The sequence below is a fragment of the Botrytis byssoidea genome (assembly GCF_014898295.1).
Source record: "Botrytis byssoidea strain MUCL 94 chromosome Unknown BBYS_009, whole genome shotgun sequence".
Lineage (NCBI taxonomy): Eukaryota > Fungi > Ascomycota > Leotiomycetes > Helotiales > Sclerotiniaceae > Botrytis > Botrytis byssoidea.
This window is the reverse complement of record NW_024065850.1, coordinates 1040762-1066995: the sequence shown is the minus strand read 5'-3', so window position 1 is coordinate 1066995 and position 26234 is coordinate 1040762. Positions and strand designations below refer to the sequence as shown.

The following is a 26234-nucleotide window of genomic DNA, read 5'->3' as shown; positions in this document are numbered from 1 at the left end:
CCAAAAAATACATTTCAATATTGATGCAATCCGTTTGCCAGCCGAATTCATATATAAAACATGGAATGATGAATGATTCAGAGCGGTAGATTTCCGCAAACCGCCACGCGACGTGAGCATCACTTGATGTAACCTCCAGTCATACATACCGGTTTACACAATGGCTGCTTTGACAGTCTCGGACAATATCTCGAGGCTGCAAGTACTAGTCATCAGACCAGCAGATCTATCACAAACATATTAACAGTACGATTGCCGACCTTTGGTCTATACAGAATAACCACTTAGGTATTATCGGTATTGGGCTTCGCAAGTTTATGATGTATGGCTTTCAGCTCGACGTTGTCAGACCGTGTTCTGCGAACACCAATATCATATTGAGAACTGTAGAAACCCCAAAGCTGTGGAAAAGATGTTCCCGAAGAAGGCAATCACCTCCACAACGAAGCCAAAAGGTAATATTGGCCCCCCTGAGATAAGCGCGTGCCCACAAGCATCATTCTAAATACCTAGGAATTTAGGGTTCTCAAAACGCTTTGGGACAACTTTCGAAAAATGCGCTCCACACATTGCCCAGGTGCTATTGCTACACACCGGATCTCCCGAGCGAGATAAAATAGATAGCTTCGGATGTAGTTAGAGTCAATAGTATGTGACTCAAGCCAATGAAATCGGATGAAGATTGATGTACCAAGAGCGACAAGTTATCTTTCATTGACATTCCACATACCAAAATGCTGTTTGATGCATGTTCTAGGATAGCAGTTCACATTGATATCGTTCAATCGGAGTTCGCAACTCACCGCCCGATAGCGGTGAGCAAATGCGGGATTTAATGCTGGAAATATATATTACCCCAACCCAAATTTTTCTTCCTCCTCAATACCCCGCAATCATCAAACACCCCACTATACGACATCATGGAGAAAACTGTAGGACTTTTGGGAGGAGGGCAATTGGGGCAGATGCTCTGCGAAGCCGCGAATCCTCTTGGTGTCAAGGTTATTATTCTCGATGCACCAAACTCACCAGCCAAACAAGTTAATGCCAAAAATGACCATCTTGATGGCTCTTTCATTGATGCTGAGAAAATCCGCGAACTTGCAAAGAAAGTAGATGTTTTGACAGTGGAAATTGAACATGTGGACACATACGTGTTGGAAGAGCTCGCAAACTCTGGAGTGGAAGTTCAACCCAGTGGGTATTCATTTTGATATTCAAACTTTGAGACAAGACTAATATAACTTTAGGCTGGAAGACATTGCGAGTCATCCAGGACAAGTATTTACAGAAAGAGCACCTCATTAAAGCTGGAGTACAGACTGCGACATCACAAGCGGTAGAAGCTGGAAATCTTGAGGAGTTCGGGCGCACACACGGATACCCATTCATGCTTAAGGCAAGGAAAGATGCGTACGATGGACGAGGTAATTGTCCTGTGAAATCGGAATCCGATATCAAGAATGCCCTTGAAGTGTTAAAGGATAGATCATTATATGCGGAGAAATGGGCGAGCTTCAGAATGGAGCTTGCGGTAATGGTTGTGAAGACAGAAAACGAAGTTTCCAAAGATGGGGACTCTACCATTGCATACCCAGTCGTCGAGACAATCCACGAAGATAGCATCTGCAAATTAGTTTATGCTCCAGCAAGAGGAATTTCCAGTGACCTCCAAAAGAAAGCACAAACCTTAGCGCGCAAGGCAGTGGGTAGTCTTTGGGGTAAAGGTGTTTTTGGAGTTGAACTGTTTGTTATGGAAGATGGTGAAATACTGGTCAATGAGATTGCCCCTCGCCCTCACAAGTGAGTATTTTGAGGCATTCTTTCAACAGGCGAGTTTGGACGAGTACTGACACAATTTTCCTATAGTTCGGGACATTACACAATTGAAGCATGCCCAACCATGTCGCAATACAAATCTCAACTTCTTTCAATATTGGGTATCATGCCATCCTTCCCCAACTCAGTTATTCCTTCAATGTTTCCTGCAACTATCATGTTGAACATCCTTGGTGGAGCGTCAAAAGATTCCCACAACGAGTTGATGCAACAAGCCGCTGCAATCCCCACGGCCAACCTTCACATGTACGGAAAAGAATCCAAGCCAGCCCGCAAAATTGGTCATATCACTGTCATTGGTAGCTCCATGGCTCAAGCCGAGCAACTTATTTCTCCCTTAATCACGCTTAACGATAACATGCGTGCCGAGCGAAAAGGTCTCCCTAAATCCACATCCACCACAATCTCATCTCAACCTTCGCCTCAAAAGCTCGTTGCTATTACTATGGGTTCAGACTCCGATCTCCCCGTTCTCAAACCCGGCCTTGCTATTCTTGATTCACTTCAAATTTCATACTTCCTTACTATAACATCTGCGCATCGTACACCACAACTCATGGCAGATTTTGCACGCGATGCCGCTTCCAACGGCTTTAAAGTTATCATTGCTGCTGCAGGAGGGGCGGCACATTTACCTGGTATGATCGCTGCGCAAACCCCCCTTCCAGTTATTGGTGTACCAGTGAAGGGAAGCACATTAGATGGAATGGATAGTCTTTTGAGCATAGTACAAATGCCAAGAGGAGTCCCTGTTGCAACTGTTGCTATTAATAACAGCGTCAACGCAGCGTTATTAGCAGCAAGGATAATCGGAGCCAGTGATAGTGTGGTATTCGCAAAGATGGAGGACTACATGAAGAGAATGGAAGATGAAGTTGTAGGAAAGAAAGGAAGATTAGAAGAGGTCGGATGGGAGAGATACTAGATTTTGAAGGATGTAGAATCGCATTGATACCACGCATTTTAACTATGCACATGGGAATATATAGTTGAATGAACAACAGACGAATAAAACCACCAGTTAAATTTACATTTGCTTGATGTATCTACTTAATTGATTCCTTTGCTAACTACCTATCAACGCCTGACCTCCGAACCAGAAAATATCGAGGAAGCATGAGGTGAAAAATCACGAGAATTTCTTCCTAAATTGAACCCTTTCCTTTCACCTGCACCATAGACTTATCCACGAAACTGGGCTCTCAGCGCCATCAATTGTGCCCTATCAGCTGGTGGCAAACTATCGATCAATTCCTGTGGCATAGCCATAACTTGCGCCATCAACGCATCTGCATCTGGTTCGGCTACTTGAGCTGGTGGTGGAGGAGCTTGTCTTTGTTGTGGAGGAGGTGGCGCATAACCTTGCACTGGCGGCGTACCCATCATGGGCAAACCCATTTGGCCTGACATATGTGGAGGAGGGGGGGGATATCCAGATGGGTATGCCGACCCTCCATATTGAGGAATAGCCGTAACGGGTGGAGGAATACTTGGGACGGGGGGAGCGGATACTGGTGCTGCGATCGATGACTCAATAACGGACGAGAGAGCTTCGGGTTGAACAAGGCCCATCAGAAGAAGGGCTTGGAAAACGGCATAGGAGAGTTGGGGAGCTTGATGAAGAAGTTCGGTCGCTTTTTGAGGATCGGTCGAGGCAAGAGTCTTCATTTGGGAGAGGACATCGAGAAGTTGGGATGGAGGGAGAGTATTGAGAGTGCGAGAGATGGCATCAGGGCAGGTGAGGCCTTGGGGTAACTCGATGCCTATTGGTAGAGGCGGCAATGGGGCGGTGTTTGAGGCTTGAGGAATTGGTAGAGATGGAGGTGGAACTGGAAGGCCATTTGTATTGAGAGGGGGAGGTTGATAGTTTGGCGCAGACTGAAAAGAGACACAAATTAGCATAATCTCTAGGTATATTTGTAGATCGGTTTGTTATAGGGTAGAAGCTCGACATACATTTTCTTCCTCACCACCATCATTTGAGAAATCAACGCGCAATTTTCGATTCATGATTTCGTAGTCGTTTAAATTTCTTACTGCAGAAGCTGCAGAATCTAGATAGACGCGCAAACATTTAGCAGTGTAACCATGGATGGGAAAGTCGCAAACCAAATACGCAGTGTACTGCACGTACCTGAGTCGGGATATTCTGCAAAACCGAAGCCTTTAGGTCTACCTGTTTCGCGATCATAGACAAGTCGAAAATTGACAACATTTCCCGCACTGCTAAAGATATCTATTATCTGTTCCTCGGTAAGACCTTTTCATACGGCATAAATTAGCTTGATACGGTACAGCAAAGATGACCAGTCAAAGAGAAAGAAGATAAATTACCATAAGGAATATTTCCAACAAATACAGACTTGGAAGGAGGTTTTATTGACATATTGAAAGAGATAATGAATGTTCCAGACTATGGAAAATGCGATGGACAGAGTTGAGATGATTTTGTTTGCAAGATTTGACCCTTTAGAAAGGAATGCAAATGGATTGATCACTTCTTTTGTCACTGCAAAATTGAGAAATGGCACAGAAAGTCTTTGAAGAAGTGATTTCTGGCTACTCTAAAATCCTTCTTGTCCTCTTCCTTATGAGCACCGACAATCCAAATCCCTTTTATAATTGTGGAAGCGAGGGCGATTCAATAGTACTGCCTCTGTTCGAAAAATTCGATTGTTTTTTAATGTTGTTTTGAGCAGTATGGAAGGGGCATACGTCCTTGATAGAAATGATAGTAAGGTTTAGTTCATCGCGCTTCACGACTTTCACTATGCTTGGCGTTAAAGCTTATGTGGAGTGAGGTGCGGCTAAATTAAAAATACGCTAGGACGGTTTTCGTTGATCTGATCATAGAGCTTCACAAATCCCCCCTCCGCATCTCAATTTACTCCCCTCAAACCCCGCCACATTAATTCTTAGATCGATATTGTGTCCGACTTTTCGAAAGCTGCCATCATGTCGAACAATCCGCAAGATGTATTCAAGAGGCTGCAGAGAATGGCAAGTGAAGCAAGTAGAAATGGTGGCGGAGGACCGGCACCAAAGGGAATAGCAGGTGGAGTGGCTACACTTATTGCACTGGGTGGAATCATGGTTGTTGGAAATAATGCGCTTTTCAACGTTGATGGTGGTCACAGAGCTATCAAATATACGAGATTAGGTGGTGTTGGCAAGCAAATCTACAGTGAAGGTATGCATTTACTTTTTCCTGGGGCGATTATATCACACATTGTGGTGGCTAATATTAAGATTTCACTTTCCAGGTACACATATCAAGATTCCATGGTTTGAGACCCCTATAGATTATGATGTTCGAGCGAAGCCACGTAATGTCGCCTCCCTCACCGGTACAAAGGATTTGCAGATGGTCAACATTACCTGCCGTGTTCTCTCAAGGCCTCGAATCGATGCCCTTCCTCAAATCTACCGAACCTTAGGTACCGACTACGATGAGAGAGTATTGCCATCTATTGTGAATGAGGTTTTGAAGAGTGTAGTTGCGCAGTTCAACGCCAGTCAGTTGATTACCCAACGTGAGATGGTTGCAAGATTAGTCAGAGAGAATTTGTCGAAGAGAGCAGCTAGGTTCAACATCATGCTTGATGATGTTTCCCTAACGGTATGATATTCATAAGATGCTCTAAAAATGACACACATACTAATGAGTGAATAGCATCTCGCATTTTCTCCCGAGTTCACAGCAGCAGTAGAGGCCAAGCAAGTTGCACAGCAAGAAGCTCAGCGCGCTGCATTCGTAGTTGACAAGGCACGTCAAGAGAAGCAAGCTATGATTGTTAAGGCCCAAGGAGAAGCACGATCTGCGGAGTTGATTGGTGATGCTATCAAGAAGAGTCGTTCATACGTCGATTTGAAGAGAATCGAGAATGCTAGAGCAATCGCTCAGATCATTCAAGAGGCTGGTGGACGTAACAAGATGTATTTGGATTCGGAGGGACTGGGATTAAATGTCACCGAGGCATTTGAGGATAAAAACAAAAAGGCATAATGAATTGGGATGGTAATGGCGAACTAAATAAACTCTCTCCACTGTACTACAAGCGTATGTAGCATGTATACTATATTTTCTGAAAGGTACAAGTTGTGCCGATCGGTTTTTGGCCCATGGCTATGAATGCATTATTTGAGCACACATAATATGCCTTTCTTCGAGTCGATCAGATCCTCACTATTGATGGGTAAGAGGTGCAATCGCAATCTCTAAAATGAGAAAGTCACTTTTCTTCAAAACTCTCGGGTCTTTAGACTTCCATTTCTCGCTTGAAGTCGTTGTCTGGGTATCCGTTAAGATCATTGTAGCATTCAGATTGTTGATCACTTGCATTGACCCCATGTTAGAATTTATACTCATCAAATCCTCTATCTCGGAACACGGATCGAGACTTGCTCGAAGTACAGGCCGGTTTACAACGGCTCACAATTTTGGGCACGCAATCGCAGACTTTTCGTGCTTTTGGAGGCGAATCACGTGATATACATTCATTCCTAGCTCAATTCCCACCAACAATTTATCGTGGCGTGTCTTGGCGCTTGGCGCTTATAGCCAAGACAATCCCACCTTCCTTTTGGATAATAGCTTCCGATAGCATTTTTACGGACTTTCCCCTCAGGTTTAGATTGGCCCAGCCTCATGGTTGAGCATTGGGATCGATACGAGTAAACTCAGAAGAACGAGCCAATTCCAACGGGTGTGTCCCTGGCCGATCTTCCCAAACAATTGGAATTACCTTATAGAATCCTGGTATTACGATAAGACCACAGACGAACATTACAGGGGAAAGCTTTCTCCGCACTTTGTGTGACTTTACCGTTGAGTGAATGCATATTGCCTTGTTTAAACTTCGGATGTAAACTGTCAATATGTTTACTGTTATGGAGCTTGGCACTCTAGCACGACATCATAGTCCGAGATAACAATGCAATTAGCGGGGCTCAATGGGATGAATGGTAAATATATAAAAGCTCGGCTTTTCCCCGATAAGTTGTGTCTCGAGGTCACCCTCCTCTTACCGCCCTTCCTCACAGTCCGCTAGGATACTTGCTCATCATGCTCTTTACGATGAGGAGCTCTTTGTCGTTGGTGGCACTGCTATCCGCAGGGGCAGCTAATGCTACCTACACCAATTCTACACCGACATTCACTCCTCAAGCGATGTTGAGTTCTCCTCGTCGAGGGTCGGCAATCCCAAATGCAGATGGAACGCTTGCACTTTACACTGTGGCCACCTACTCATTTGAGAAGCATCACAATTCTCATGAGCTCCGTGTGATGAACCTTGCGAATGGTACATCTTGGCTATTCAGCAACTCTAGTGGCATCAGCAATGCCAATTGGTTAGGCGATGGAAGTAAGATCATTTGGTTCGTTTCGGAGGAGGATGGATCCACTAGTTTCGTCGTGGGAGACGCGACGGCACCAAGCGCAGAGTAAGTCTTCTATAACATCCATCATGTGGCCTTCGGCTATACAAAATACTATGCAAACCTCAATGCGGATTCCTGTTTGCATCTTGACTCAATTCTGACCTTCTTATAGAGCCACCTCAGCAGGTTCTGTTCCTGGAGCAGTAGACAATCTCAAGCTAACTAGCATTGGTGAGGGAACTCTTGGTGTTGCATTCAGTGGCCAAGCTTTACCCAATGGTACTTTGTACAATTCCGAACTCGCTCCTACACCCTATTCGACCGGAAGAGCGTATACCACCATTTTCGTCAGGCATTGGGATACTTGTAAGAAACTCACAAGACTTTGTTTGAAAACCAGCACTAACATAAAATAGATATTACATCCCAAAGAAACAGTATTTGGTACGCGGCTTTGTCAACCACGGGCGGTAATTATACCCTCAGCGAACCAATTAATGTGTTGAATGGATCTGGACTCGAATCGCCTGTCCCACCGTTTGGTGCTACAAACAGGCAAGTGAATGACGTCATGTTACTTTCCGGGAAATTTTCTGACTATGAACAGCTTTGACATTGGTAGCAAAGGTTTATCATTCATTGCGAAGGACATTACTTTGAACCAAGCTACCACAACCAAATCTGATGTTTACTATGTGCCATTGACTACATTTACCGAAACCTCTCCAGAATTGAAAGTGGTTTCCACTCCCAATCTCGAAGGTGCTTCAGACGCTGTAGTCTTTTCACCGTCTGGATCTTCACTTGCTTTCATTCGTATGGCACATATCGCCTACGAAAGTGACAAGAACCGTGTTCTACAAGTAGCAGACGTCACTTCCGATTTGACTGCAATTGAGTTCTTTGCTTCAGAGGATGGAAAGGGAGCTTGGGATCGTAGCCCAAGTACACTCCTTTACAGTCAAGATGGAGAATCTATTCACGCAGTAGCCGAAGATTTTGCTAGAGTTAGACTTTTCACATTTTCTTCGGATCCTGCAAACACAACACTTCCATCCATTATCTACAAAGATGGTGGTGTAACAGATCTTCACCCGCAAGGAAAAGACAAGTTACTTATTAGCAGTTCAAGCTATCTCGATAACTCGGTCTTCTCATCCGTTGACCCCAGCGTTTCAGCTGCCACTAATGCATCATCTGGTGTCACCACCATCTCAGCCAATCTCAACAGCCTCAAGGCATATGGACTTTCCCGTGATTCCATCTCCGATGTTTTCTACCAAGGCGACGGAGACTACCTCGTCCACGCATGGGTCATCAAGCCAAGTACATTTGTTGAAGGCCAAAAATACCCCCTAGCATTCTACATTCACGGTGGACCTCAGGGAGCAACTGAAGATGTTTGGAGTACCCGTTGGAACATGGCTGTGTTCGCCGAACAAGGCTATGTCGTTGTAGCTTTCAACCCTACCGGTAGTACAGGGTTTGGTCAGAACCTCACCGATGGAATTCAAAACCAGTGGGGCGGTAGACCATACCACGATCTCGTCAAAGGTTGGGAATACATCGAAGAAAATCTCTCATTTGTCGACACCGATCGAGCTATCGCTTTGGGTGCCAGTTATGGTGGATACATGGTGAACTGGATTCAAGGCCAACCTCTTGGACGTAAGTTCAAGGCTTTGTTCACACACGATGGATGTTTCTCCACTCTTGCCCAATATTCCTCCGAGGAACTTTGGTTCATGCAACATGACTTCAACGGAACACTCTGGGAAAACTTCGACAACTACGCACGCTGGAATCCAGCGAACCACACCGATGCCTGGTCGACTCCTCATCTCATTAACCACAATGAGTTAGATTACCGTCTTCCAATCGCGGAAGGTCTTGCGGCGTTCAATGTACTCCAGGCAAAGGGTATTGAGAGTAAATTCTTGAGTTTCCCTGATGAAAACCATTGGGTTTTGAACCAGGAGAACAGTTTGGTGTGGCATAAGACTGTGTTAGATTGGTTGAATGAACACGTAGGCTTACCTGTTTATTCTAGCCCAAATGATACCGACTATAGGGCCGTTTTGCAGAGTGGTCTTTGGATTTGAGGGCGATAGAAGCTTTTTGGAAAGAGGCCAATAATAGGGTAGTCTGATAGGCCAGTAAAAATTACATTTTACTTTCGAACATTTTTTCTTTAGATGCTTAAAGAGTGATGATTATTTTGCAAGTCTCTCTTACAATATCCCATGTTGTCTCAAGACATTCTAGACTGGCGAGAGAGATCTCCTTCTCAGGCGATAGAGTTTTTTGTGAAAACACTTCGTCGTTTTTTAGAGGGTATGAAGGCCGAGAAACACGTGAGTAAGCTTCCCTCGTCTGGATTTTCCTTCCAGATTGTAGCTCTTTCTTGTTACCTCAAATGGTAGGAACTAGTCTTAGCCTCAAATGAGAATTAAAACTACCGACTTGGCTGGTCTCTCGACGCTCGGAATTATCACGCCATACAATAACCTTCCTCTGTACAGTACCGAATTAATATTTGCTCGACTTTCCATTCACCTTCACCTTCATCGGCACACAAACGCAGAGTGAATCGATTGTCACCCAGTCCTTCTTTCCATTTGAGTCTTAACTTTTAGAGTTTTTTAATTCGTTCCCTTTTCAATTCAATATTTTCCTACGATACAGATTTCTGTCCTTTCATACTCAACAATTGCTATATTTGATAGGTTCGAAGAGGAAAGTCAAATCGAATACAGGAAATTCTGCCCATAGATTCTATTTCTCATATTATACTCATAATTGGCAATCAGAAACCATGTCTTTCAGTTCCGACAAACGAAATGGAAGTCGTGCTAGTTCCTATACCTTTTCTCCAAAGATACCCCAAATACCTGAAGCTCCTTCTCCAGTTCTTCCACCAAATATCCGTAAGTAATTACTGATACCGCTATCTGAATATAACCCGCAAGACTTTATCATTAAACAGAGCTTCATTCTAACCAAAAACAAAAGATCCAACAACTTTCTGCGCCATTGGTCCTCATGCTTGCGATCTCGACATCCTCTCCCGTCTCCACGCTCAAACCGTACGAGCCATGGGCCGCGATATCTCTCGCGAGGAATTCTACCTTCGTATGGAAGGACGCCCTGCCAGAAGCCTTGCCCCCCTTTCTCCCAACCCAAACATCAATCCATTTTCATCTTCCAATACCAAAATCAATCCTGAATACCAAACATCTGGAAAATGTCGAATGGAAAGTGGCACAACTGTATCTAGAGATAGCAGTGTAAGAAGTGGTGTTAGTGCAATGGAAGCAATAGAGCCAGATCAGAAGTTCAGAGAATTTGTAGCTAGATGTGTGGGAATTACACCGCGGGCTTTATTCATGGGAGTTGGGGCGACAGAAAGAGCAGATAGAAGAGTTGGGAGAGGACCAGGCTTGACGGCTAAGGAAGAAGAAGAAAAGGGGGTTTATGAGAAAGTTGATTGGGGAGATGGAATTCCTGAGTATGTTTCTTAAGTTTTAGCGGAGCCAATTTGAAGCCTTGGTCGGCATACTGATGGAAAGCAGGTTTGAAGCGTGGGTCGATATGGTATGCAAAGAGGTCCTAGCCATGAGAAGAAGACTCGATGCTTCAAGAGGTTTAATTTAAAATTGGCAAGCGAATCAGTTATTCCCTTGGCGCATGGCTAATGATACAAGCTGTTATCACGCCCGTTACATCAGTTACATTGAAGGCGACTGGTATTTGGAACTGAAACATCAGTTGTTATTATCGTTCAATCCATCGGCTCTGCTGATTTATACTAGCATTAAAATTGGGGTAGGGAGTGTATTGCTAGGAAGAAGGAGATGCAGATTGGAAGATTTTGTCTTGCTGTGGTTGCTTTCGCGAAGAAGCTCTCGAAATGCGCTTAGATTTCAAGTTAACTGTTCTCTAAAAGATTCAAACTACAGCTGCTGGCAGGTGGCTTAATAATAATAATAATAGCAGTAATGATAAAAAAAAATGATTGTCAAGAGTCCAATATGTGATGGGTGAGCGTTGTAAGTGAAACTCTTGGCTGAGAATGGTAATATGGTTGCTTGGTCTTCCTTGGGCAGGGTAATAATTTATCTCCCTGCAAAATCCTATTTCCCAACTCCGTTGTATGTGTGGTTGTGTATAATAGAAGCCTTCTAGTGCAAAAAGGTACTGAAATAGATGCTCGATGATTGGTTAAATGAAGTTGGGGAAAATCTGCGCTCATGCAAAAGTAGTTCAATGCAGATGGGCAATTCAAAAGATCGAACATTTGAGTGTAGTCAGTAACGAGTACCTATAGGAAAGAACACCGAAAAGTAATGAGTGAACCCATCGCCTGTCAATATGACTACCCAAATACCTAAAAAATAATTCTCAGACCATGCGCATAATGCAATCTTCTCCCCCCCCCTCAAATCTCCTCTACATCATCATCACCCATTCACACCGCCCGACCCAAATAATACCACACCCCACCCCACCCTCCCCCTCCCCCAACCTTTATATACCCCCAATTCCCACATCCCAACATAAGCATTCCACACGCCTCATGGCGCAGCGATTAGAATTTCTCACTCCCCGCCGTTTAAGATCTCGCCTTCCTTCCGCATTGTGATACTTCGATGGGACAGTGCATAGAGTGCGGTTTCTCAAGACAGTTCGAAACTGTCTTGATCGTACATGTAGACTGGGACTGCAAGCCGTCGCGGCTGAAGTTTTGCTGTTTTTGAGGGTGGGTGGATGGGTTGGGGCTTGTTTTTGGAGATGTGAGTGAGTGAATGGGGTGGACGCAGTGGGGCGCTTTTCTAGCAAGAAAGGAGTTTGATGGGGCGGGAAAAGATGGGTGGGTAAAGACGAGGTGGATTGGGGCTTGTGAGAATGTCAAACTTGGCTTTTATTTAGATTTGAAGTTGGGATTTCGAGGTGGGGATCAAAGAATGGGTTTATGAAAGTTCTGCTCGAAGCATTTTACTTCTACTGCGAAACTTTGTCTGTCGTTTTGATGCCCTGCATATGAAATTATGAATTCTGCTGCATTCCCAGGTTGCTAGCTTTCGCAGCGCAAGATTCCGCTCAGCTTGCTTACTGTATCACTTTGTTTGGTACTGTGTTGCATGCTGTCGCCATGTTCTAGCGAACCTGGTGGGCAAGTTTCCACGCCAATTGGTTTGGTATTCATCTGCACTTTTTTTTTAGACCATAGAGAATGTTTACTTGTGCTCAGCTGGGCAGAAAAATAACAACATACAAAACGGGCAGAACAAAGGAACACCAATATACAGAACTCAAATATAATAATGGCGAGATAAGACTTACTGAGACCATCGAGACATCGTTAAAGCATCATGAAACTCCTCGTGGGGCAATAAGAATCTTGTGTTCTACCCTTGGCCTACTCCTGCTTGAGATCAAAGATGTTTTAAGCTCATTCTTTTTATCTTCATTCAGGAGTTCGAGTATATCTCCGAGCAAGCCAGATCCAAAGTACTCATCATCAAGAAAGTTCGAGTATATCTCATCAAACACTTGAGTATGTCTTACCACAATGCATACCCAAAGTAATCCATTATGCATACTCGTGGAACAGGGATATCGAGACGTTAGTATGTTGTTGCAGATACTGAAAAACAACTGCTAGTAAAATATACAATCTTGATAGCGCTGAGAATCGAGCCATAAAGTGGGGAGCTGCGCCTCGTACCTCAATTTATCACACATATGTTATACGTCAGCTTTCCAAAGTCCAGCGCCGACTTTATGACCTGGCCGATGTTTCTTTGCTAGTTGTTAGGTTAGTTGCTCGGTGTCCCCTTCCAACAGCTACCCTAGCCATATTTGAAAGCTATGTTCTTATCTCTCCAATGCGATCGAAATACATGTCTTTGACTGAAGCTGAGTAATCTAGGCTTCATATGAAGTGATTTATAACGCTTTGGTAAATCATAGTGGTCGTCACGATCTAGATAACGTGGAGAAAGAAAATCATAAAAGGTTATCCGGAAACTAGCAAGTGTTTAGTCTGGCATTTTCGGTCAGTTGATATGGTTGGGCCCAGGATACTATTTGAGGGACTGATTTTATCAGAATCGATCTTAGAAGTGGTTTTTCACGAAATACTCTACACTCAGATTTCTTGTGATACTTCAGCTCTAAATATTGTTGATCAACAAAATGCTTATAGTATAATGCTTGCAGTAGAAGGATCCTAGAAACGTGGAAATAGAGCTGTCAGAAACTCGAGGAAACGGGGCCGACTTTAAACGATGCTGACACTGCAATGCATAGTCTTCACAGCGTCTCGTGTAAAGATAAGAGATAAATTGTTTTCTGTGGACTCTCCTTCACTTCCTAGTATGAGAGGGAAGTTATATTGTATCTATGTATCATGACTTCCTATGAGCGTGTAGTATACAAATATGTATGTGAAGCTCCTTTGTGGAAATGTAGCACCCACCATTTTGTAACTATATATCCTCGCAGTCAGCTATCAAGTCTCCCTACTCCTCGCCTCATACTCCTCCTCTTGTATTCCTGCTTTCTCAACTATTAATCATTACAGAAATGTATCATTTACAAGCCCTTTACTCTTATTTCCAACTGCCTCCCTTTCCAACTATCATAGTATCATTGTATACGAAATCAACTATTTCACACTATTTAAATCCCCAAGTGATTGATGTCGGGGTCAATGTATGATAAGCTAGACCAGGATTATACAGACCGTGGGGATGGATATCGACCAGCATACTAAATTAGTGAGTGGGTTTTAGCATCAAAAGAGGTTGTAATAAGCTTTCGAATTATTAGCTAGCTCTAGTTTTACTATATACCCCATTTATTTCAAATATTGTAAACATCATCTCTAATCGTTAGGGAATGTGTTGAAGATCTAGTTTGCACCAGTAGATAGAGAAATTAAAAGTGCTGTAGATCAAGACAGTGGTGGTTAGGTCGGATGAACATGAGTTGAGCGGGTAGTACTGTATGTACTGATCATTGATGAGTCATCAATTATTGTATATTATCGTAGATTTCTTACCAACGTGGACATCAAACTGTTGAGTAACGTAAGCCCCTATCGTAATCCTTGCGCATCATACTTTCCTGCTTTAATCAGTGATTTACCCCGCTTCTGCTCTAACGTGTCAATCTTCCCTCAAGTTTCATTTCTCATCATTGTTTGCTATTCAAAAAATCATTTTAACAGAACACTCCCTATGCTTTTATACAGCTCTGTACTCTACAATAAAGATGCCTGTCTATTGTGCACTATGTAACAAATCGTTCAAAGTACAGAACGATCTTGATAAACACATTCGAGACTCCCCTGCACACAAAATGTCTGTCTACTGTGCACTATGCAACAGGTCGTTCAATGCACAGGTAGATCTTGATCAACATGTCCGGAGCTCCTCTGCACACAAGAAGTCTACTCCTAGACCTCCCCAAGTCCAAACACCCTTACAAATAAAGCTACCGAGTATTAAACAGCAGAAGCAAGTGGCTCCTACCAAAGTCAAGCCAGCAAAGCCGCAGCAGACTCTTAACATCCATACCTTAGCGCAAACTATAGCTGCATCCAGTCCCATGACTCCCAATATAATAATGCCTATCATCGGGGCCGACCTTCAAGTTGCGAATTCCCCCTGGTCTGCGATTGCAGAGTCTGAATATATGGCAGTGCTCAATCAATTATCCGCACATTGTCATTCCCCGACAGAGCTCAAAGAGAACGGCTATATCTTAAATACATATAACTCGCTTGATTATATCAATTCACGAAAATGCACACGGTGTAATAGTAAGTTCCTTAGTGTTGCTTATGAGAGTGAGCTAAATCAGGAACAGGCTTAGAGACAAATGCGATCGGCCGAGAGTGCCACTTTCATCGGTACAAACGGAATAAATGGGTATGTGTCACCACAGAAAGCTTTCGATATCAGTAGATACTCATACTTTGAAACCTCTGCAGAACCAAAAGAGGCCATATAAATGTTGCAGGACGGAGGGAAGAGGTTGTGAGACATTACCAGTACACGACTTCCAACTACCTCTCCGAGCGATTCTACATCAAGAGTATCGAAAAACACCAACCGCATCCGCGGAGCTAAAGTTCCGGGCGGTGACAGTCGACTGCGAAATGGCAGGCATTGCTGGAGGAGGCAGTGAAGTCATTTTGCTTTGTGTTATCGACTATATTACTGGCGCAGTACTTCTCAATCGATTGGTGTGTCCGAGAGAGAAGATAACCCAAATGCGGTCTTCAATCCATGGTATATCGAAATCCACACTTGATAATGCGAGCTTACAAGGACAAACACTGTCTGGTTGGGAGGAAGCTCGATCAGAATTGTGGAAATATATTGATGATAAGACAATCCTTGTCGGTCATGCATTACAGCACGATTTAGAAGCTTTACGGATAATTCATCCCCTTATCGTGGATTCTGGAATCTTGTCAAGAAATGCCATTGGAATTCGCCGCATTAGATGGGGATTGCAAACGCTATGCTCTGAACTACTCAATGTAAAAATCAGAAATAACAAGGACGAGATTCATGACTGTTTGGAGGATGTTTTGGCTACAAGAGAGGTTGTATTATTCTGCACCTACAACAAAGAAGCATTTCGGACTTGGGTTGAAGCGACGAAAATCAAGGAGATGCATTTAGAGAAGAAACGAGAGGAAGCGAGGCAAAGAAAGAAGAACGAGCAAGCTAGAAAACACCTGGCGAGGCTCGGTGGGGCCAGTAGCAGTCGTTACAATTTTGACTCGGACGACGAAGACGGAGAAATTCTGCGTTGGTCTGATATTGCAGAGGACCTTGGATGGCCACATCCTGATACTGGATATGACCCATGGTCAGATTAGGTTGAATTAGGAAAATTTCAAGTTTAAATCTAGAATATCGAATCATTTGACTTATTTTATAGTCTTAGACACGTAAGACCTTCCGTAATCTTCTTAAAGATTTGAATTCAGGAATGGCTAATCGCATTTTCTTTGTGGTAAACACAGTACGTCAGTAAATACATCGACGAATCACCAGGATACAATGCATAGTCAATCCTAGATCTATAATCGCACCTTTGAATACGAGATATAGTATAGATCGAGCGCGAGGGGAGTAGCAAGGTCGGATCAGTGGGTATGGAAAGATGTATATCCCACTCTCAAGACTTCTCTCACAAATAAACATCTCCGCAGGGAAAGAATAGAGAAATATAAGGGGTCCTGCTACTCTAGAGACTAGGGCTATAGAACAGAAGAGAAGAGAAGAATGGAAAGACATTAGCTTATAAACTATTAATCTTGTGTGCGAAACTGGTAAAAAAGGGGTAATTATTACTTTGTATTTCAATTTCTATCATTTTAGATTTGATGAGACTATAGTTCACTTTCTAGAAAGCACTGATGTGACAGAGGAACGGAACCTAAGATGAAGGCTTTAAGTGAGAAGATTCTCGTCAGTTCAATCAATTTGTTATTTCAACAAGTGTATACATTTCTATATCCGGTTGGTCTCAACATTCAAGAAACTTCAATTGTCGGACTATAGGCTGGACTATCAAATACACTGTCTAGAGGGCTGTCAAGTATTATGCAAGTTACTCATGCCATAGTGTACCATGAGTTTATTGAACTTTTCAAGAGTTCTAAAGCTCTCTACCTAGGTAGCTAAAGTTTACACCAAAATAAGAGACCAGCGAAATTTAAGCAGAACCCATTGAAAAAGAAAAAGAAACCGTGACATCAAATCATTAGAAGCACATCGAGCTCCGCCACTCCATTCGTAATAAAAATCCATATTCCCATCCATTCCCTCATCTCCGTCAAGTTTGATGTAATCATAGCTTATCCTTGGTAAAGAAAAAAAATGTATCAAGTCCTCACGAACAATTAACCACCAATTTCTACCCCTGCCAACTATTCGGAAGAAGGCCAGGTACTCTCTCCATTTCTCTCAAGCACACACCCGCAGCCAAATATGTGAAGCTCTTTAGAGGTTCGTCTCGAGCGCCTTTCCTCTTTCTATCATCCAAAGAAACCGCAAAACAAGCAATGCTTCGCTCAAGAGCCTCATCCGAATACTCATCATTGACCTTGATAATGCAGTTGACAATGAATGCCGCGATCTCGTCATATTTCTCTTTCATGCTGGTGCATAGCTCTCTCTGCTTTTTGCTTACAGACCCAACTTTCCCGAGAATGTTGCCGACGAATACCTCGCGCTCGCTGATGGGACGAGCTGGATGTTCACTGTACTCATGCATTATATCTAGCATATTGTTTTCATAACTGTACTTTTGTCAGTTGATAAAGTCGTGGGAAAGAAAAAGGAAACATGAGAATAGGGATTGTTCAAGAGTCGAGACTGGCGGACTGGTTGTAAGGCTTTAATTTTCGGTGATTCAATGCTCGAGCTATTTCAAATACTCGAATCGTTTCAATGCTGTAGATGAATCCAAAAATCAAAGCCCCACATTATCGGACCACAGTCTGAACTATCTTGACAGCTTGTGGAAACTCACATTTCTTGAATCTCGAGGGCAATTTCGCGCAAATGTTGCCATTGAATACCCTGGGAACGAGATTTGACGAATTCCCACATGTGCTGCATAACCCCGGGACTATCGTTAGCTTGTACGTTCAGCTTTTGAATGTCCTCAAAGACTTTTCGCTCATCAATCGCACGGTAAAGCCGCCCACAAACTTTTTTGCTTTCATAATACTTGATATTGGTGATTTCGTCCTCTTCGTCCATTGCCTCAATTGGGACATACTCTTTCACGAATTCCAAACGATCGTCAGGCCGATGGGATATTTTGATATGAGGACCTGGAGCCATAAAGTCAGGACGCCAGAGGGCATTCCTGGGGACACTTGGGTGACCAAGCTCAGGCTAATGGAGTTTAAAAGTTAGTGAAGAATCTCAGTGTGTTGGTAAAAAATATCATACCGGAATTCCAGTTTTGGAATAGTCAACTGCAGTCGAGCAAAGCTCCGCCAATTTAAGGCAATTGGAACACTCGGTTCCCATCACATCTTGGTCTGCATACACTTGATGTCTATTGGACAGAACGCCAAGTTGGTCTGTCTTCATGAAAGTCAGAAAAAAATCTGCCATGTCTGGTTGTTCGACTCGACGGCCGATGTCCCGAGGTGGCAATCGTGAGTAGTCTGCGGGCGTTACAGTCCTCTTTAATCTCATGTCTGGATCAAACATAACATAATAGAGATCTCCATCTAGGTCCCCACCTGATAGCTGACTTGGTAGATCCCGAGGACCTTTCTGGCTGAAGCAAACGCAATTGTAAAGTTTCCTCAGCGGAGAATCAGCTGGAACATCCACGGCATTTGCCCATTGGATATCTCCGGGATGAAGGGCAGGAGCACGAGTGATAACAACATTCGATCCAACTAGAGTTGTGCGTCTTCCATCCTCAAGCCAACAACAATAAATCTCGCCTTCTTCTAGAATTCCAGTCTCATCCATGATACCATGCAGATGATAACCCTTCTCGACAGGTATTCTGGCCTTGTGCTTCAAAGTACGAAGCTCAATCAAGACTGTCATTTCGAGAACATCCCGTAAAAACAAATCATTTCTGAAGTCCAAATCTAAAGCAGAACAGTGGTCAATAAGGTATGGGAGAAGGACAACATCTCCAACTCTTTTACTTTGGAGAAATGTCGATGCGTTGTATGCATTGGCTGTAATTGCTCTTAATCGTGAGATTTCCTTTGCTTGGAGCCTCATAAAGTATTCAGGCTCCACTCCTAGGTCTTCCAGAATTTTAATGAATTGTCGATTGAGATACATAGGGAGGGGCTTGTATGCACCGCCGCATATTTCAAGATCATTCGAACTCGATCCTTCGAACTTTATCATAGAATTTCTAAGTCGTAATTGAACGCCTGGGAGACGACTATCCAGAGAAATCATCCCTTTGGCGCCTGCCATGATTGGTAAGCTTAATTCAAGAACGGCAACTATATCATAGAGTCAAATGATGTTCAGACTAACCTTGATAGCGAATTTGGAAACAAGTCGGCTTCACACGGTGTTTGTTCGGTAGTTTATCCCATATCTTGTGCATTAATAACTCCGACATTGTGCCTACTCCATCACTGAAGACTCTGCCATTTCGTTCGACGTCAGTGATTGTTTCTATTGTAACAGTATCATCAAGAGTGAGAGTATTTGGTGTATCAGAGAATGCTTGTCCGATTCGTGCCGCACATTTGGCCGGAGAGCGAATATGTTCAAATCGGCCTAAGTCGTCGATAATACGCTGGGCATCATAAACTTTATTGTTTTGTATGAAAGGTGCCACAAACCAACAAGATTGTGTACGAAGAGAGGAATGTGAAGAGCCCAGGTACTCATATTTCTGTTTTCCAATTGGAAACCCATTTTGTAGAACGTTCTTGAAAACTCCGTCGAAAATCTCGTCGTTAGAGACATTTGAGGCATATTGAACTCTACCGCCATCTTCATCGCAGAATGTCACGCGTACAAAGTTGCTATGGCTGCCTAGTAAGAATAAGTCATCAGTATGCTAGAATGGTATCTTTGGATTCGATAGGGGAGAAATCTCAAATTAAATGAGAGAAAAAGAATGAAGGAGAAGCATAATGAGGCTCACCAGCATATTTACGGAGTATGCGATTGTTACTCTCAGACTCGGGACCATCTAAATACATCCCGGCAGGAGTAATGGTAACTCTATGAATCAAAGCAGTATTTTGAGAAGCTGTACCCCCAAAACCTTCGGCATACAGAGCCTCTTGAGTCGAGGCCTTCTCAATATCCCCAAGTAGTTCAATGATGGCGTTCTTGTCAAAATCTTCCGCTTTAACATTGGGTCCAGGGTACGGGATCTGCAAAAATAGTCTCCTCATAGTCGTGACGCAAATTGGAAGAGTAGTTCTTTCAAACATTGAATTGAAGGCCGGTAGAAGATCGATTATTTGACGAGGAGACAGATATCCGTTTTGGGCTAGCTTTTGGACTTGAAATGTCAATGGGAATGGAAGTTCGTTATTGAAACTCTCCAAAGCTTCATGGAGTTCTCTGAGTTCGGTAATATGAGATTCTCCAGGTGGAATAATTGAAGCAGAATGATGAATCATTGGGGGAATGCCTCGAGCATTCTTTAATGTTTCCAACTTTTTTTCTATATCCGATGAAAATCCATTTGTATCTTTGAATGTACAGCGATACACAAGAGAGCTACCTGCAATCTCCTTGTGCTTATCGCTAAGACCAGCAACTCGAGACCTTTTTGGGTGAGGTCTGCTGCCGTTTCTGAGGTTTACATTACCAAGCATATTGGTCATCTCAAGAAGATCGCCTTTAGGGGGCGATTTGAAGAAATGAGGGGATTGATGAAGCGTCGCAGTAATCCCTGGGTAATGACCGCCATCAGTTGTGAGAAGTTCAATTGTATCATACCGAATTACTATCCTTGATCCGTTGTCCAGAACCAATATCATTGCTCTCTCCTTGAAATGAACAACGGTCCTACTTTGCCATTTTACCTCCGGCATGAAGACCAAAGTCTCTCTAACATAATTCCAATTGCCACACATGATTGTAGAGCATTCAAAAGAAGTGTTAGCAATTGGTGGGCCATGATTAAGATGGGAATTCTCAACACGTTCTTCCTCTTCTTTTTCCAAGCATCGGAGCAAATATGGATCAGCATCTGATCTACTCTTCTCACAATAAATCGGCGTACTGTGATAAATAAGCTTTGCCGGAGTAGCCCTTGGGTTTCGTTGTCTATTTCTTGGTCTCCGTTCACCAAACTTTCGTAGGAATTTTTCTCCATCAGCAATCGTCCGAAAGGTGATTTTCGCAAAGTCTTTGCTTCGCGCAGTGTAGCAATGAAATGCACGAATTGCAAGACTATTCAACTTGGGCCTTAGAAAATTCCGCAGATCGTGCTCTCCAGTCTGAACTGGTACGTTTGTCGCGAATACCTCCATTGCGCCTTGATGAATTTCACCACCGTAGAAATGGAAACGATTATCAAGTCAACAAGATATCATAAGACTGGCGAGAGAATTCAAAGAGAAGAAAGTATCAAATATAGGGAGAAACGTGAATGACTTCAGATATGACAGGATAGAGAGATTTGATATTTCCAAGGTGGAAATTATAAGAAGGTAATGGTGAAAGTGAAGGTAAAGTAAAGTAAGGCTCAGTGAGCTGCAGGTAACCGTTTACTGCGTGCGGGCAATTCACTGGTTGGTCGATTAAAGAAGAGCAAGGGTGAGTAAACGGCAGCGACATCCGCTTATCTGCAGGCGGGGTAAACCGTTATCGTCCCATATTTGTATATTTTCCGTTTCTTACCTTTGTGAATTTTGCATCTCGTGACTAGAGCTTCAATTTTTTGATGCCGCCGATATGCTTTATTATACTTTGTCATCTAGAATTCTAGATACTTGAGAATCAACAGTATATGATCGTCAGGGACACTCTGGCAAAATTTTCATTCATCAAGACACCCGTGACCTGACGCTTTTCTTACAGAGCTGTGGAGCATTTGAAAACCCATGTTCTGGCTTACGATAAAGTGAGAGCCAGAATACAAGGCTGCGCTGTTAAAGCGAGATAATTGGTAGTACCAATTTTAAGCTTCAACACTGGCAGCAATCTCATAAAGGCTACCATGGCACTTTGGCCAGCTAAACATGCTGATGGCCATGCGCCCGAGATTAAATCACTTTCAGACAACAAGCAGCGATGCAGAGCTCAAAAGACTATCGCTTGATGGTCTATAGCAGTCACTGGAATAATACAAGCAGGTTGGCTCCGCATGTCGAGAGGAATGCAGATTTTGGAAGAGGGAAAGAAAAGCGTGTTTCTTTACGTCTTTATTTCTGATCTTCATTTCTGACCTTCATTTCTGCCCTTCATTCTGATCTTTCCTTCGACGTGAAGAGATGCAATGATTGATTTGGGAACCAAAGATCAAGGCAAACATATTTTGCGGCTACACTACCAAAGCCGCGCTGCACATCTATATACGCCTCCAACTCTCGAATGGGTTGAAGTTCGAGCTTCACCAATTAGGCACGATACCTTTCAATTACTTCTGCCTCAATATTCTCGGTCCATAGACCCAATTTTGAGACTGAAGAATATCGAGTCCAGAAATCGTATAAAATCTCTACCTAAAGCTCAGATCACACTATCATCCGCCCTGATCCATTTGCTATTCAGAACTTTCTACTTCCCCACTCCTGCTATCAACCGACTGAGCCGAGGTATTCTGATCCCCCACTTCTCGTCTGATATTTGTTAATACTGTCTGCCTTAGTTGAAAGCGGCTATAGACTGGTCACTCCACGATCGAGGCGAAGTTGTTGACATCAGAAAGTCTTTTGATGAAGAACAGGCAGAGAGTTTAATAATCCGTGATATTATTAGAATCATGGATTAGATATGCAACATTTCGATTTCTCGTGGTCGAGGGAATGGTTTAGTATGGTGGGAGATAGCCAGGTAAGGTTTTATGAATAGTTTATCGGGCTTTGTGTGGCTTTGTGTGGGTTTTATCTAGAACATGCAAGAAAGGTTGTCTTAGTTATTCCAAGACAAATCTTGGGAAGAGCTAGAACTTCTGGAACTTGTGGTGGTACTATTCATGTGCACGGGCCGAAAAAACTTACTTCCTCTTGTATTCGGTGGGAAAATTTCAACATCAGACCATAGATTCCTTGATTGGGGGTTGAATGCAAACTTTCTATGTTTGAAAGTATTATACTATTTACATAGTGAACCCAGTGTTTCAAACTATCTAATCATCGTACTGAAAATCGGAACTTTTAGAGTCTCATTCGAACTTTCTATCCGTCATGCAATTACCTACTACCTAGTATGCACATACAAAGTCTACTTGAAAAAGGTTCTCTACATCACGATTTATTACATGTCCAACCACTGGCACAGAAGGTCATATATACTTTAACCCGGGAGTAAATTCCGTTAACCTATATTCTACATGCTTCCTCCACCCTTCTTAATGGCTTCGAATAGATTTTGTTGCACATCTGATATAGCTTTCTAATAATAATATACCTACAAAATAGTACTATAACTACCTATTTTCAGATCACTCTCCACGACCAACACAGGCCTCAATACAATCCGATCCATCTTCCATCATGTCTCCACTTCCTTCTCTTCCGTTATTCTTCAAACGTTTTGTTGCACATCTATTATACCTCCCTAATAATAATAAGTCCCCATCTACTGTGATCTCCATCCCTCAAATAAGCCTCTCCCGTAACCACCCATCCCATTTCCCACATCCCCTCTCCCATCAAACTCTCAGACCCCATAATCACTGAATGTTGCACATCTAATATCCCCATCTAATAATAATACCCTCTTACTTTCCCTCCTCCCAACCTTCCTAACTCTTCCTTCACCTATATCAATCCCTATATCAAACATATTAATATAACATCCTCATATCAAACCTTCCACCCAATAGGCACTAGCGTCTCCGACACCTCCACTCTGCGGCTCAAAAATAAACCCCAAGCCACTTCCTAGCGCGGAATTGACGCTGCGCAAGAGCATGTTCTGGTCCGTGGAAGGACTCGGTAATTGCTATGGGTCGTGCTGGGGCTCGGGCCTTCTTCCTTCTTTTCCAGTTTGCCGAGTGGGAAAATGGGGAAGACTTAAGACAGCTAGAGATTTTTTTTTTCGACCGAGAAGAGGGATTTGTTTTTTGATCCCGAGATTCTGGGGATATTCAATTTTTGTAACGTTTGTGTGTTGGTTTTTATATCTCTTTGTGGAAATACAATAAGTGTATAAAATTCAATCTAAATTGTAGAAAACGAAATTTGCAATTTCAAGTGTTCATTGCACCTTTCGATGATGACGAGATATTTCATGTCTCAGACTCTTGAGACATAGATGGAGAGGTTTCTCATCGTACTTGACGTCACCATTATTGCATATCATACTGTTGCTGCTCTTTTCTCTTTTCTATTGTTTGTATTGTTCCTGATATTTGGTCGAGTGCTGTCGAATATCTTTCGCTGTGTTGATTCGCATCACAGAAAGTTCTTGGGGTTATGTAAGATCTTAATTTGTGGATAAACCGTTTGAACAAACTCACAATTGGGAAGAAAGCTCCCCTAAGAAATCTTCGTTTTTCGTGCATCGCTTATACTGAAGATCTACAAAACAGAAAGACTCGTACCTTTCTATCCATATCAGATGTCAATTGGTTGATTCAATGAGCAACCGAAATCACCAAGATATGTACAACGATTTTGATCAGCCATGATTCAATGCACAAACAGTATCATTCGATACCCAATCCAAATCTCCAGCAACATGGAAAGGTCATCTCATGTACAAATTTTGCATTCCACATCTATAAAATAGTTATAATCCAACCATACACAGCGTTTATTCACTGCTCCGCGAAGAATTTCGCCAACCGTATGCATCCTACTCCACAAGTAACCTTCACATCCCCAGTTCTGGAATATCCCATCAAGGAATATTAGTATTAGGAAAGAGCTCGATAGTTTGGTAACATCACTATCAATACTAAAGATCCCACTGTTACCACGATTATTGATATAGTTCTATATATATACCCTTGAACCTCAAGCACTGTCAAGTTCTGAACAATCCAGAAACACCACTGCTGACTCTTCACAACTTACTTCTCTTCAAACCTATACATTTGCCTGGAGCCAAAGGAGAATCACCAGCACCGAAAATCATATTCTTCCTCTCAGAAGGGGCTTGATTTATCTAGCATGTGAGTTATCACTCACAAGAATTCATTATACGGAGTATAAACAGTACATTATATACTATAAATACCCCCCTTCCAAAACAACCATTCTTCACCCCCGATCACTCATCTCAACACACTACAAGTAATCTCAGTCTTAATCATATGCTTTTCCTTCTCTCTTCTCTATCAACAATAAGTTAGCATAATTTCGCACACAAACCCCACAACTCACAATTCGCAATCAACAAAAATCCATCTGCAATCATACACTCTACTCTAGTCCTGGAACTAAAATGCACCCACTGTACTTACAACTAACTTACTAACCTACCAAGTAATCAATCTCAACTCTTCCCCCCCTCAAAGTCTGAATCCAAACATCCCTCCATTCTTCTCCTTCATATTCCTCAGATTTTAAATTCTTCTTTTGATCATCATCATCATCATCATCATCACTCTCACTCTCACTTTCATCGCCCTTACCACCAAATCCATTCCCTTTTCCACAAAATATCAAACCCCAATCCATCCACCCCCAAAACTCCTTTCCATCTTCCCTCTCTTCCCCCCTTCCTCTCTTCCTCTCTCCTCCCCCCCCAGAAAATCCAACCCAACCCAACAAATCATACACCACACACCACACAACACCCATCTCCACCAAACCCCACCGCACAACCCACCCAAACGCAGTTCCAGTTTCGTTCACGCACTAGATAGTAGGTCAACACGCTCCGCTCAGAAATTTAAACACGGAGCGGGATTATATACACATATCTCGGGATTTATACATAAAATGACTTTTTACAGACCAAGAAGAGAATAGAGGAAGGGAGATTACACCGAGCATCGGATATGAATTTCTTTCTTTCTTTATGATTAGAATTTGATTAAATATAATTCATTTAATAATGTGCGGGAATGGGTGGCGGCGGTAATGGAGTCTATTTCTATCTATTCTATTTTGTTTGTACCATCCCCTCAAACTACGATCCATCGTCATCCTAATCTCCAATTCCCAATTCCAAAAACGCACCTAAAACAAATAAATAAATAGTTAAATAAGACTCCTCTCCTCTCTTCCCCCACCTCTCCGTCACACACCTTACCTCTCTCCATTCTATATATCTCCCATCTTCCAATCCCCATCCCCATCTCTTTTCCCATCTCACTTCCCATCCCTTTCCCATCCCTATCCCATT

At 42.8% G+C, this 26234-nt stretch overlaps 8 protein-coding genes across 8 annotated transcripts; 5 read left to right on the top strand and 3 right to left on the bottom strand.

The window, feature by feature from the left end:
* Positions 1–920: 920 nt before the first annotated feature.
* On the top strand, positions 921–2867 carry EAE97_005469 (uncharacterized protein; the record flags this gene model as incomplete). The annotated part of the gene is made up of 3 exons (XM_038875981.1): positions 921–1197; positions 1251–1803; positions 1870–2867. 3 exons carry the CDS (start codon positions 921–923, stop codon positions 2762–2764), a joined length of 1725 nt encoding a protein of 574 aa, XP_038733318.1. The 3' UTR covers positions 2765–2867.
* Positions 2853–4559, bottom strand: EAE97_005468 (uncharacterized protein). The gene is made up of 4 exons (XM_038875980.1): positions 4174–4559; positions 3974–4099; positions 3796–3893; positions 2853–3717 (listed from the first exon to the last, which is right to left on the bottom strand). Exons 1-4 carry the CDS (start codon positions 4223–4225, stop codon positions 3022–3024), a joined length of 972 nt encoding a protein of 323 aa, XP_038733317.1. The 5' UTR covers positions 4226–4559; the 3' UTR covers positions 2853–3021.
* A 235-nt stretch (positions 4560–4794) lies between these two features.
* EAE97_005467 (uncharacterized protein) lies at positions 4795–5845 on the top strand (the record flags this gene model as incomplete). The annotated part of the gene is made up of 3 exons (XM_038875979.1): positions 4795–5029; positions 5103–5458; positions 5513–5845. The coding sequence occupies 3 exons, from the start codon at positions 4795–4797 to the stop codon at positions 5843–5845; spliced, it is 924 nt and encodes a 307-aa protein (XP_038733316.1).
* Positions 5846–6904: 1059 nt separating this feature from the next.
* Positions 6905–9323, top strand: EAE97_005466 (uncharacterized protein; the record flags this gene model as incomplete). Its single annotated transcript, XM_038875978.1, has 4 exons — positions 6905–7284; positions 7394–7587; positions 7638–7776; positions 7829–9323. The coding sequence occupies 4 exons, from the start codon at positions 6905–6907 to the stop codon at positions 9321–9323; spliced, it is 2208 nt and encodes a 735-aa protein (XP_038733315.1).
* An 86-nt stretch (positions 9324–9409) lies between these two features.
* Positions 9410–11187, top strand: EAE97_005465 (uncharacterized protein). Its single transcript, XM_038875977.1, has 3 exons — positions 9410–10148; positions 10234–10729; positions 10794–11187. The coding sequence occupies exons 1-3, from the start codon at positions 10037–10039 to the stop codon at positions 10873–10875; spliced, it is 690 nt and encodes a 229-aa protein (XP_038733314.1). The 5' UTR covers positions 9410–10036; the 3' UTR covers positions 10876–11187.
* A 3399-nt stretch (positions 11188–14586) lies between these two features.
* EAE97_005464 (uncharacterized protein) lies at positions 14587–16120 on the top strand (the record flags this gene model as incomplete). Its single annotated transcript, XM_038875976.1, has 3 exons — positions 14587–15049; positions 15103–15158; positions 15221–16120. 3 exons carry the CDS (start codon positions 14587–14589, stop codon positions 16118–16120), a joined length of 1419 nt encoding a protein of 472 aa, XP_038733313.1.
* Positions 16121–17163: 1043 nt separating this feature from the next.
* On the bottom strand, positions 17164–21244 carry EAE97_005463 (uncharacterized protein; the record flags this gene model as incomplete). Its single annotated transcript, XM_038875975.1, has 5 exons — positions 17164–17548; positions 17782–18152; positions 18210–19207; positions 19278–19787; positions 19900–21244. The coding sequence occupies 5 exons, from the start codon at positions 21242–21244 to the stop codon at positions 17164–17166; spliced, it is 3609 nt and encodes a 1202-aa protein (XP_038733312.1).
* A 3945-nt stretch (positions 21245–25189) lies between these two features.
* EAE97_005462 (uncharacterized protein) lies at positions 25190–25687 on the bottom strand (the record flags this gene model as incomplete). The annotated part of the gene is made up of 2 exons (XM_038875974.1): positions 25190–25218; positions 25363–25687. 2 exons carry the CDS (start codon positions 25685–25687, stop codon positions 25190–25192), a joined length of 354 nt encoding a protein of 117 aa, XP_038733311.1.
* Between the last annotated feature and the right edge of the window lie 547 nt (positions 25688–26234).

Bases quoted from the DNA above. Each gene is read 5' to 3' on its own strand.
- EAE97_005468 (XM_038875980.1), bottom strand. From the start codon at position 4,225: ATGTCAATAAAACCTCCTTCCAAGTCTGTATTTGTTGGAAATATTCCT. The intron at 3,894-3,973 runs GTACGTGCAGTA...GCGTCTATCTAG, and splicing joins TGCAGAATATCCCGACTCAG to ATTCTGCAGCTTCTGCAGTA. The intron at 3,718-3,795 runs GTATGTCGAGCT...GTCTCTTTTCAG, and splicing joins ATGGTGGTGAGGAAGAAAAT to TCTGCGCCAAACTATCAACC.
- EAE97_005465 (XM_038875977.1), top strand. From the start codon at position 10,037: ATGTCTTTCAGTTCCGACAAACGAAATGGAAGTCGTGCTAGTTCCTAT. The intron at 10,149-10,233 runs GTAAGTAATTAC...CAAAAACAAAAG, and splicing joins AGTTCTTCCACCAAATATCC to ATCCAACAACTTTCTGCGCC. The intron at 10,730-10,793 runs GTATGTTTCTTA...GATGGAAAGCAG, and splicing joins TGGGGAGATGGAATTCCTGA to GTTTGAAGCGTGGGTCGATA.